The 12,132-nt window shown below is 52.6% G+C and overlaps 1 protein-coding gene across 3 annotated transcripts in view; it reads left to right on the top strand.

Moving 5' to 3' along the window:
• P2RY6 (pyrimidinergic receptor P2Y6) overlaps positions 1 to 11,463 on the top strand; it is a 38,696-nt gene extending 27,233 nt beyond the window's left edge. For all 3 annotated transcript variants that reach the window (XM_081281984.1, XM_081281985.1, XM_081281983.1), the window contains exon 2: positions 7,623 to 11,463. In XM_081281984.1, coding sequence (XP_081138110.1) covers positions 7,657 to 8,643 — 987 coding nt within the window. In that variant the 5' untranslated portion in view covers positions 7,623 to 7,656 and the 3' untranslated portion in view covers positions 8,644 to 11,463. The remainder of the gene's footprint in view (positions 1 to 7,622) is intronic.
• Positions 11,464 to 12,132: the final 669 nt, after the last annotated feature.

The raw sequence follows: 12,132 nt of genomic DNA, 5'->3' as shown, positions 1-12,132 counted from the left end.
CAGGTGAGCATGGCTTCACCCATGGGGCTGTAGCAAGACACACCCATGCACAGACCCCGACCCTCGAACCCAAGAAGGGTGGGGAAAGCTCTGCCACATTTCTGTGACTGAGCGCCTCAGCACCCAGCCGGGGACTGTGACTCAGTCACATTCAAGGTTGGTCTCCCACAGGCCTTCCCATCCCCAAGGAGCCCACTTGCAGACCCACCTCTCCAAGATCCTCCAGACGCTGAGAAGGTGGGGATCCCCCAAAGGCAAAGCAGGGGCGGGGCTTCATCATGAAAGAGGGTCTGGTGGGGAGAATCTGCACAGGAACCCAGCAGTGAGTGACTGCAGGGCAGGCCACGTACTGGACTGCAGCCATCTCTTCCCGGATGGAGCCCGGTTATCTGGGAGGATGGGCAGGTTCTGAAGGCACTGGGGAGGCTGCAGCAGCCAACTTCTCACAGCCAAGCAGCCTCCTCTGACTCCAAGTGGCCTCTTCCACAGGGAGTGGGCAGAGCTCATGGTACAAGCAAGGCCCACAGCCCGCCTGCCACACTCGATCCAGGACCAGGATTTATAGGAAGGCCCTGAGGGGTGCTGTGGCCCCCAGGGGGCAGGAAAGCAGGACCCAGAGCTCCTCCTGCGCTCCCCACCTGCCCTGCCTGGTTGCTTTCTGGCCTTCTGCTTTCTCCCAAGCTCCTCAGCCTCACCCTCCCTGCAACCTCTCAGCTCTGTGTCCACTAGGGCTGCCAGCGTCCCCAACCTCCTTCAGCCAGAGAGAAACTCTTGCTAACTTTGCCACCCCTCAGTTTCCTCATGTGCCAAGCGGGGACAGTAATCATGAAGATTGGTGGGCCAGTCACCAGTGAGGGTTTTTGCACAGAGCTTGGCACATTGCCCATGCTCCATAAAGCCCTGTGTCTCAGGGCAGGTGGGGACCCTGGGAGCGCCAGCACCTGGCAACTAGGGGCTCAGAAGATGCAAGTTCCTTCTTTGTTCAGAAAGAAACCAATGGAAGTATTCCCAACCCCCAAGTCCCCAAAACTGCTGCTTCCCTTTCCTTGCTCTCAAAATGGAGGTTTCAGTTCCAATTTTAATTCCTGTGGAACAGGAGAGAAGAAAGGGAAGTGGAAAAGGAGAAGAGAAAGCAATTCCCCTCCCCTCCCCTGTGCCCCGCTGCCAAGTTTGTCTGTCTCTGCAGTCAGTCTGATACCACATGTAGGACCAGAGCTCTCCAGCTGGGGATGTCATCCACTGTCATCTGGCTCCCAAGGAGGCATGGCCTCGGGTTGGCCTAAGGTGGGCTTTGCAGCACCTCTGCCCCAGGTCAGATGCTGTCCAGGGTCAAGACTGGGTTGGTGCCTGGAGCATGGAGGGCATCATGACCCAGCAAGGTAGGTGCCATAACTAGCCCTGTTTATTAGCCCAGAGTCAGAGAGGGTAGTGGCTGACCCCAGCTCATGCAGCAAGTTGTTGGTGGATCCCAGCCCATCTGACTCCTCAGGGGAAGGAAGCTGGGTCTTGACCCCTGTCATCCTGTGCCCTTGCTACTAATCTCATGCACCAGGGGCTCAGCAAGGGAGTTCCCGGGCTTGGTTTCCCAGCAGGCTGGCGGGCCAAGGTTGGGAAGCTTCCCAGACCCAACTGTGTCTGGCCACTTTCTGCCTCAACTGGCTGGCGGGCGGTGACTCAGGCTTTGGGCTTCTGGTTGACTGGCCCCTCATCCATTCAGACACAAAGGCCTTAGAGGCGGGATAGGTGTGGGGTCATCAAAAGGGCATCCTGAGACCACTGAATCTAAGTAGTTGAAAGAGCTTCAGCCTTGTCAGTTCTTCCTTGGGTCCAAACTCAGCTGCTTCTGCTGCAGAATTGACCTCGTGGTTGTCACCTGAGCTGAGAAAAGGAAACCAGCAGAGGTTGTCCTCCTGTGGGGTGAAGGGCTTCAGTGTTTCTGCTGAGGATGTGCCTAGAGTGGAGACAGCAGCACTCCTGGGGCCTGTACCCCAAAAAGGCAGTATTTGGCACCAGCCCTGTCACCACTACCAATGTCCCCAAGGCTCCTATGAGCCATATTGACCAGGGTGAAGGTCCCAGAACTTGAACTTGTTTGGGAAGGATAAGTAGTAGAAAGGACAGAGTAGTGGGTCAGAGGAACTGAGGCTAGGGACCCACCCTAAGGTGGCTCAGTGCCAGTCCCAGAGGGGCAGTTCCTGCTGTGTGCTGACCATCCCGGACTGTCCACTGGCGCCATCTCATGGCCGCAGGCACTCACTGCAGGAAGACACCTGCCCCAGTGGTAGGAACCAAAATATTCCGATGTTCCACCCAAGTCCTGCCCTGGGACTGACACCCCTTAGGAATCCCTCAGAGCTGTACAGATAGTGACCTGCCCTGGTGGGGGTATCCATGGGAGGTCATCCTGGGGGATCGGTTACTGGGTGGTAAGTAGTCCAAACTACCTGTTCTCCTGGTCCCCAGCACCGTTCAAATCATACAGGGAAGTCCATGGTTGTACAGAGACATCCTGAATAAGCAGTAAGTGCTCAATTTGTACATGACCAGGTGTTTACCAGCAGTTCAAACCTGAACTTTCTCAGTTTGGTCCAAACTTTAAGCTCCCACTCAGTTCCTCAACTTCCTTGCCTGTAAAATGGGTTTGGGGTGAGCTCAGGGCCCCAATTGCTCTTTGGTTTTAGAGGTGTCCTCAGCGTCTTACAGACTGAAGTGAGTCCTCAATCCCTTTGAACGATCATCCTCCCAATATTCTGGTGGCCACTGTGACCACAGTCTACTGAGACAGCTCAGGGAAGGGGTGGGCTTGTCCCGAGGAAGATTGTGAATAGGGACAAAGTGGGGAAAGAACCCAGGCCTCGGATCCCAGCATATCGCTGCCTCTCTGCCCCCCACCTAATTGCCATATATGCTACAAACCAAAGCCAACTTCCTCCAGGTCACCCTCCTTAAATGCTGCCTCAGTGCCTGGATCTGGCTTTCTGGGGACAGTGAGGAGCCACCTCTCTTTCTCTGGTTGTCCTAACAGCTCCAAGGCCTGGTTTGGTGGTAAGGAGGGGTTGGGAGGGCTTGGCCCAGGCTGGAAGAATCCCGCTTAGGTGAGTTCCTGGGGGCATCCCCTCTCTCCTCACCACACACACACACACACGCCTCCTGAGCTCTGGGCCTGCTTTGTGGAAGGGACAGTGACTGCTAACAGGGTTGTGGAGGGGACATGGGAGGAGCTGATGATATACAATAGATGCTCAATAAATGCCTGTGGAGAAAAGGAAACAGGAGGAGAGAGGGATAGGAATAAGCGAGTAGTTGAGTGGATTGGCACACAGAGGGAAGGGGAGCCGGGCTGCTGGTGGATGAGCTATTGAATGATGAAGAAAGGAAGGGGGGATGCAGGAGCTAATGACTGGGAAAATGAACATGGATTCCCGGTGGCTCTGGTGTTACAGCTAAGGAGGGACCAAGAACTTTAACCACCCATCTACCCATTTGACAAGTGAGACTACAGCGAGGGCTGGGAGAAAGGAAACTGATGGGTCTGTGGGGGCTGGTGGCCTCTGGTCTCCCCTTAGCCTGCCCAGTCCCCTCAGCCCCCTCTTTCCAGGAAAGAGGGGTTCCAGGAAGCACACCTTTCTCCGCCTCCTTGCCCCTCGAGGCCCAGTTTCCGCCAGGCTGAGGGGCGGCGGGGAGGGGGTGGCCCCTGCAAGGGCTATTTCAGTCAGAGACAGCTCTGCCAGGAAGCAGAGGAAGCTGTCCACCCACTGGAGGTGATACAGCCCGACTGGGTCTGCGTGTGGAGAGCCCCACGTCTGGCTTCCCTGGGCCCCAGCACGCTTGGGACCACCAACCTACCACAGGGACAGGAGGCTGCATGTGAGTGTCACTGCGTTTTGGGGCCATGGGCTGGTGGGGGGTGGGATGGAGGGTAGCTGAGACAAGGAGCTATAACTTCAGGCCAGCAAGCTGGGTCCAGCACTGACCTAAAAGAGGCCACAGGATTCCACCCAGGTGGGGGATCAAAAAAGGAAGAAGCAGGATGGGGCTCGGAGCTTGGTGAACACTGAGGATCCTGACAAATGGAGATGGACTGAATGGCACCTGTGCGAAGGGAACAGCAAAGATGGGCAGGGCGTCTGGCTCTGTGACTGGCAGTGGCTGTGTGGCTGTCTCTATGTCTTGGGAACAGTGTGACTGGAGAGGAAGGGTGTTTACCTGAAAGCAGAGGATGCTGGGAAGGGTATGGTCAGAGCCACCTCTTTGAAAGCCCACACCATGGGCAGCTAGTGGGGCAGGGGTCAGAGCTGGTCCAGGACTTGGGGCCTAGAGTGGGCCACAGATATGAAGATGAATTCCAGCTGCTGCTTAGAGGTGGGGGCCAAGCAAGCCTTCCTTCAGGCAGCCCCTGCCAGGAATAGGGAGGACAGCTCAGCCCTCACAACCCCTCAGAAGGCAGAATGAAGCTCTGATAGGGGAGCCACAGCCAGGCCTCTTTCCTGGGCCAGAAAGATTTGCCCAAAGAGCAGGACAGTTCCCTGGGCCCTCTCTACAGCCCCTGACTCCTTCCAAGAGGGAGAGGAAGGTCCCCAGAGGACCAGGGAGCAGGAGAGGCATAAACCAACAGGAGTCTCCAGCCACCTGAGGCAGAGGGCTCTCTGTAGGGCAGGGTCTGATGGCGACAGGCCTCCCAAAGGAAGGTTAGGGACACATCTCCCTTCCACCTACACCGGTTCTCTCAGACCCTGCCTTCCACACCTCACTCCCCACCTGGGGTATCCTTGTACCCTTCTCCACCCACAGAAATCCTCCTCAGCCACCAGGGTCTTGCTCCAAACTTCAACTCTGAGAAGTCCTTTGTACCCTGTGGCTTCCACTGGTCTTCCTCAGACTGGCACATCTGTAGCTATATACAGCTGGAGCTCTGCACCTGTCTATGTCTATATACTATGCTCTACCCCCACGCATTAGGCAGGCAGTGAGTAAAGGCCCGGCAGGTGGAAATGGGAGAATGAATGCATGCACCAAAGAACGGCTTGGATGAATGAACTTAAAGATGAAAAATGAACCTCCTCTTGCCCATAATCGTCTTGGCCACTCTGGGGGTGCGGGTGGACTCTGTGCTTCTTCCTCTGTCCCTGCCCCACACACCCACATTCTCTCAGCTGGACACAGAGCAGTCCAAGCATACGGGCTGAAGACCCACCAAAAGTCTTTGGTAACCAAAGGTGATATGGGGGGGTGGAGTGCAGACCAGAGAATCTAAATATCATTTTGTTCAGGATTTGGGTAAAATAGCTGAGCACAGTGACACATGCCTGTAATTCCAGAGACTTGGGAGGCTGAAGCCAGACAATCACAAGTTTGAGGTCAGCCTGGGCAAGTTAGCAAGACCCGGTCTTAAAATAAAATAAAAAGAGCGGGCTGGGATTGTGGCTCAGAGATAGAGTGCTCGCCTAGCACGTTTGAGACCCTGGGTTCAATCCTCAGCACCACATAAAAATAAATAAATGTATTGTGTACATCCAAAAAACAAAACCTGTTTTTTAATAAATAAATAAAAATAAAAAGGGCTGGGGGGGGGGTGCTGGGGTTGTGGCTCAGCGGTAGAGTGCTCGTCTAGAATGGGCAAGGCCCTGAGTTTGATCCCCAACACCACATAGAAATAAATAAATAAAGATATTGTGTCCAACTACAACTAAAAAATAAATATTAAAAATAATAATCATAATAAATAAAAAGGGCTTGGGAGGTAAAGCACTATTGGATTGAATCTCCAGTACCCCCCCCACACACTCACACACACGAGAATTTGGGTAAAATAATTTCACTAAAATCAAATTTTAAAAATTTGCTCTAATATAACTTTTTAAAAATCTAATAAGCTCATTTATCAGGTGTAGTCACATTAAAAACAGCTAACACAGTGTCAGGCACTGATCCTCACAACAACCTTATAAGGCAGGTACCCTATGTCCCATTTTACAGATGGGGAAATTGAGGCACAGAGGTTAAGTAATGTGCCCAAGGCCACACAGCTCATACCTGGCAGGGCTGGGATTTTAACGTAGGAATCTGAGTCCATATACTCAGACTTGATTCCTTTCCTGGGCCAGAAAGATTTGCCCAGAGAGCAGGACAGTTCCCTGGGTCCCCTTTGAGTACATTTGCAGGACTTTATATTTTTTTCTGGGCCTCAGTTTTTCTCATCTGTTAAGCAGAGTGAGGACTGGATTATCTCAAAGGCTTTGCTTTCCAGATCCATTGGATTTAAGGTGAAACTCTCCCTAGACATCAATGATATGGAAATGTCATTATCCAGGAGGCTCCCAGGAGCCTCCAGAAGTCAGTACTTCAACAGGAAACCCCTTAAGGAATTTGGGCTGCTAAGTTCCCCAAAACCCAGCCTGAACCAGTAAGAGATGGGACAAGATGTAGGATGCAATGACATGGTATTTATTGAGCACCTACTGAATGTCAGGCCCATGACACATTTTACTGTTCAGGCCAGCAAAGGCAGGCAGCATGACCTGAGCTGTCCAGTGTGACAACCTGGGAGCCAATATTGGAACCCAGGCCTGCCTGCCTCTGAAGCTGCCCTTATCATTTCCACATCCCGTGTCTATGGGCCAAGCTGCTTCCTCTGAATCAGGTGGTCTGCTTCTGGCTATAGCTCTGCTTCTAACTTAGTAATTAAGTTTGACTTGTCCCTGCCCATCATTGCCTCTGGATTTCCATCTATGTAAAACTGATCCCTCACCAGGTTGTCTTCAGGAAAATGGTTTTCACTATGGACGCCAAGGGGCGCTGTGGTGTCCACCTTTGCTAGTCCTACCTTGGTATCCTCAAGTCAATTGGAAAGAAACCTTAGGGATGCCCTGGGTCACCTCCTTGCCCTACTTTACAGATAAGGAGGCTGCTACCAAACGAAGAACATGGCTTTTGGAAGGTGGAATTCAGACTGAGGAAGTTGGAGCTGTCCTCAGTAAGCTCATGATGTGTGGATCATTCAAATGGGTTAACTAAAAGATATCAGGAACCTCTCTGCTCTGGACCCCAGGTCTGGCTCTAAGATACAGAGAGGCACCAAACCTGGCACTTCTCAGAAATTCCTCAATCTGTGAGAGACAGGTAGATCCACCATAACCACAATCTCCATAACCCAGGGAGCTCAGGGGAAGCCCTAGATAGCATGACTTAGTGACTTAAATAAGGTGAGTGCAGCATTTCCCCCATTTCACAGATGAGGAAACTGAGACTCAGAGAAGTTAGATAACTATCCCAAGGTAAGCAGCAGAGCTGGGTTTCAAACCCGTGTTCATCAACTTCTACTAACAAATAAGGAGACACATGACCAGGGTTTTGAAGGATGAATAGAAGTTCCCTAGGAAGGCTGATGGGAAATAAATACTATAGAATGAAAGTAAGTTGGATTTCTCCCAAGTTTGAGCTTCATTGTTTACTAAGTTTCCCTGAAGTGAGAGCTATATGGGGCCTCAATGAGGTGGTAAGTATAAGAGATGACAAAGTTAGTTCTCTAATTGTCCAGATAGAGAGATGGAGGCCCAGAGAGGGCCAGGGCCTACTGGTGGTTGGTGAGTATGTCACTAACAAACTGTGTTTTGTTTCCCCAGCCTCTCCAAATGTAGGAAGCCCAGCTGGGCAGAAATGGAGTGGGACAATGGCACAATCCAGACCCAGGGCTCGCCACCCACCACCTGCGTCTACCGCGAGGACTTCAAGCGGCTGCTGCTGCCACCTGTGTACTCAGTGGTACTGGTGGCAGGCCTGCCACTCAACCTCTGTGTCATTGCCCAGATCTGCACGTCCCGCCGGGCTCTGACTCGCACAGCTGTGTACACCTTGAACCTGGCCCTGGCTGACCTCCTGTATGCCTGCTCCCTGCCCCTGCTCATCTATAACTATGCCCAAGGTGACCACTGGCCCTTTGGAGACCTGGCTTGCCGCCTGGTGCGCTTCCTCTTCTATGCCAACCTGCACGGCAGCATCCTCTTCCTCACCTGCATCAGCTTCCAGCGCTACCTGGGCATCTGCCACCCCTTAGCGCCTTGGCACAAGCGGGGAGGCCGCCGGGCTGCCTGGCTGGTGTGTGGAGCTGTGTGGCTGGTGGTGACAGCCCAGTGCCTGCCCACTGCCATCTTTGCTGCCACAGGCATCCAGCGGAACCGCACCGTCTGCTATGACCTGAGCCCACCGGCCCTGGCCGCCCGCTACATGCCTTACGGTATGGCCCTCACGGTCATCGGTTTCCTGCTGCCCTTTGCAGCCCTGCTGGCCTGCTACTGCTGCCTGGCCCGCCGTCTGTGCCGCCAGGACGGCCCTGCAGGGCCCGTGGCCCAGGAGCGGCGTGGCAAGGCTGCCCGCATGGCTGTGGTGGTCGCGGCTGCCTTTGCCATCAGCTTCCTGCCTTTCCACATCACCAAGACGGCTTACCTGGCGGTGCGCTCTACCTCCGGAGTCTCCTGCCCTGTCCTGGAGACCTTCGCCGCTGCCTACAAAGGTACAAGGCCCTTCGCCAGTGCCAACAGCGTTCTGGATCCCATCCTCTTCTACTTCACCCTGCACAAGTTCCGCCGGCGGCCACATGAGCTCATGCAGAAACTCACAGCCAAGTGGCAGAGGCAGGGTGGCTGAGTCTTCCTAGGCGGAACCCAGGGCCGTGCCTGTGGCCAGGACACCAGAAGTTCCACCAACCCCAGACCACGCAGAGAGTTAAAATGTAACTCAACTAGTCACAGAGTAGCCCCTTGAAGACCCCAGATCTCTCTGTAGTCACAGAGACCAAGAGGCCTTGGCCTCCAGAAGTTTCCAGTCAGTCATAGACAGTTAAAAAAACCATGCTAAGGGCTGGGGATGTAGCTCAGTTGTAGAGCACTTGCCTGGCATGCATGAAGCCCTGGGTTCAATCCTCAGCATTACCAAAACCAAACAAAAAGATTTGTTGCCGGGCACAATGGCATACACTTGTAATCCCAACAGCTCAGGAGGTCAAGGCAGGACAGTCACAAGTTCAAAGCCAGTCTCAGCAACTTAGAGAGTCCCTAAGCAACTTAGCAAGACTGTCTCAAAATAAAAAATAATAATTAAAAAAAAAAAAAGAGCTGGGGATGTAGCCCAGTGATTGAGTGCCCCTGGGTTCAATCCCTGGTGCCAAAAATGACAAAGGAAGACCATGTTAAGCTGCTCACAGAAATATAGTGTGACATGTACTGTAACAGAGGCTTTGTACTGTATGCTGCACTGGAGTACATCTGTGGAGTCCTGGATGAAGGGGATGAGGGAAGATGCACAAGGAAGTGAGAGCTTCCAGGAAGCAGAATTTGAGCTGGGTTTTGAGAGATGAATGAAAGCTCTCTGGTGAAGAGGACCCAAATCCCATTTATTTAGCAAACCTTTACTGAGATCTTGTGCTCAGGCCTGGGTGGTTCTGAGGCCCCAAAAGAACCAGACCTAGCCCTGCCCCATACAGGCTCCCAGTTCCTGGAGGTGCAAACATAGACACAGTGATATCAAGGCTGGGATAGACAGAGGCATAACCGGAGGAGGGGTGCCCAGAAGATCTCATGACCCAGTGTTAGGAAAGATCCCTCTAGGAAAGGGCCATCTGAGCCAGGTGGCAAAGGCTGAGTAGGAGCTCAGCAGATGAGGTGGGGACACTTTAGTACAACCTGGGCCAATCTCCTGCTGGGCTCTGCCCTGGGGCAATTGGGCTGAACACTAAGGAGCAGGGCATGTGGACTCCATGTGTCCCACAGCCACTCTCCAGACAAGGACAGGAGCTGGCAAGGTGCTGCAAGATCAGCAGGGAGAAGAATGGGGGACACTTCTTAGAAGAGAAGGCGCTGGTGGAAGGCACTACGAGCACAAAGCCTCCAGGTAGCAATCAGCTGAGTATGGCTGTAAAGCAATTAAACCTGAAGGCTTGTATACAGGACCAGCGCCCAGAAAAGGAGCTGTGGGGCCAGAGCATTACCTGCTAAGAAAAGCCCAGAGCCACCTCCCCTTCACTGCCTCTTCCAAAGTGGATTTCAAGTCAAGGATATCCTCGGGGCTTGGGCACCACCATGACCCCCCCAAGAGAGGGGAAACAGCACTTCAACACTGCATCATTCTAAAAGGAGAAGCCAACAACTTGAGAAGACTTAGGGCCACCAGGAGGCTGCGACCCGGAGGTCCTGTGCCTGGGGACCCCTGGTCTCATGGCAGACTGTCCTTGCTGTGTTCCACACCTGTCCTCTCGGGTCCCTCATTTTGACCTGTCGGTGCCTAGAAGGCTGCCTTGCTATCCCCTGTGGAGGCGCCTCAAACACAGATCTAAGTCTCTAAGATCTCAGTACAAAGCCCAAAGGCATCTTTACTGCAGGCAACTCCAGGAGGCAGCAAAGTGAAATCAAGGGCCCAAGTCCTCAACCCCACCTCTCCCCCAGCACTTCCCCTGACCATTGCTCTGGGGCTCCTCATCCTCTCTGCTCTGGTTTCTCTTCCCCACCCTAAACCAACCCTCCACTGCCCCTTCCTTCCCCTGCAGTCCTCCCAGACCTGTTTCTCTCACGTGGAACCATCTAGCCTGCCCTTGGCAGCTGGTGCAACAGACAGCCCTGTAAGCAAGGAGTCCTCCATTTCAGAAGGTAGAGCTGGGAGAGGAGAGGGCAGAAGAACAGGGCTGGAGAAGAACTGTGAGTGAGTTCTGGAAAAATCTTTAAGCCCTCCATAATCTCCAAGGTTGCCGAGCAACAGGGACATCCAGAGAAGGGTTTCAGGAAATTTAACTCCCTAACACTGTCAGAGGTGTATTTGTAGCTGGTTGAGGAAGAGAAAAAAACAGGCCCAACCCACCTTGGGAATCTATTCACTGTCCTTACTGGAGAAGCTGGTAATTTGGACAGGAAGAACTTTGTATTCTTTTGGCCACAGTGAGAGAGATGTGTGGGGACATTAGAAGACAGGCTGTTTTCAATTCCCCATAAGATGCAATGGGTGCCAAGCAGGTCAGATGTTACCCACCTTGCATCCAGCCTGTTCAATAGGGAATGTGGGGAACCACTAGCAGAAGCCTGGCTGAGTCCTGTTGAGAGGGCCAGGTTACTGTCCCAGCCAGCTACAGGAGCTGTGATGTGTTGGTTACTTTTCCAGGATTGGAAGTTGTAGGTCACAGGTAAATTGCTTTCCCAGCTTCCCTTAGTGAGGCAAAGTATCGTAGAGGGTACAGTGCCCCAAACAGGCCACCTGAGTATGCATCCAGATTCTACCATTTACTAGCTATGTTACTGTAGGTAAGTTACTCAATAAACCCCTTTGTGCCTCAGCTTCCCCAACTGAACAATTGGGATAATAATACCTGTCTTGCAAATTGTTGTGAATATTAAATTAATTAATATGTGTGAAGGAGTCCCTGCAACTTAATAAGCATGCAATGAATGTTACTATTATAATTATTTTGCCTTTTGGAACACAAGTTCCTGCAGAGTCTCTCTCTCTAGGAACAGCCACAGGAGGTTTCTAAACAGTTGGCTTTAAGCAAGGATTTGCAACACTTTCTCTGGGAGGCAGAGTCTTTTAAGGAACAAAAGCTCTTCACACTTTTTCCAGAATAAGGACTATAATTCGCAAACCCCATCTGTTATGATAAGAAAGAAAAACCATTTGTTGCATGCCAGTACCGAGGACTCCAGATGCTGTGTGGGGGCTTGAGTGCCCCTTTCCCTCTCTCTCCCTTTGTCTCCTTTCTCTTTCCCACCCTTTCTTTCCTCCTTACTTTAACGCAGAGCACATCAATGTTGGGGTGGGAGCTGGGGCTGACCCTGGGGATGCTCTGCTCCCTGGGGTGGGAGATAGAGGGGAAACAGAGGGAGTAAGGAGGTAGTGTGGTGAGGCACCTGGATGTGGTTCAGAAAGGCCTAAAATGTGGGTTCAGAAAGGTCCAAGGTGACTCTCCTTTGAGTTGGAGATTTCCTGGGGGATGGGGCAGGACCATTAGGCTTTGTAATGTAATCTGGTGGGAGGAGAGAGATTAAGGGTGTCCCTGGTGCTGGAGAGAGTATAGGCAAAGGCCTGCAGGCTGTTGGAGGAGGGATAGGAGGTATAGTGACCCACGTTGAGGCTGGAGAGTGAGGGCTTGGGTGC

Source organism: Spermophilus citellus, assembly GCF_964194105.1.
Source record: "Spermophilus citellus genome assembly, chromosome: 2".
NCBI classification, from domain to species: Eukaryota; Metazoa; Chordata; class Mammalia; order Rodentia; family Sciuridae; genus Spermophilus; species Spermophilus citellus.
The sequence above is the reverse complement of the archived record's forward strand: the minus strand, read 5'-3'. Positions and strand labels throughout refer to the sequence as shown.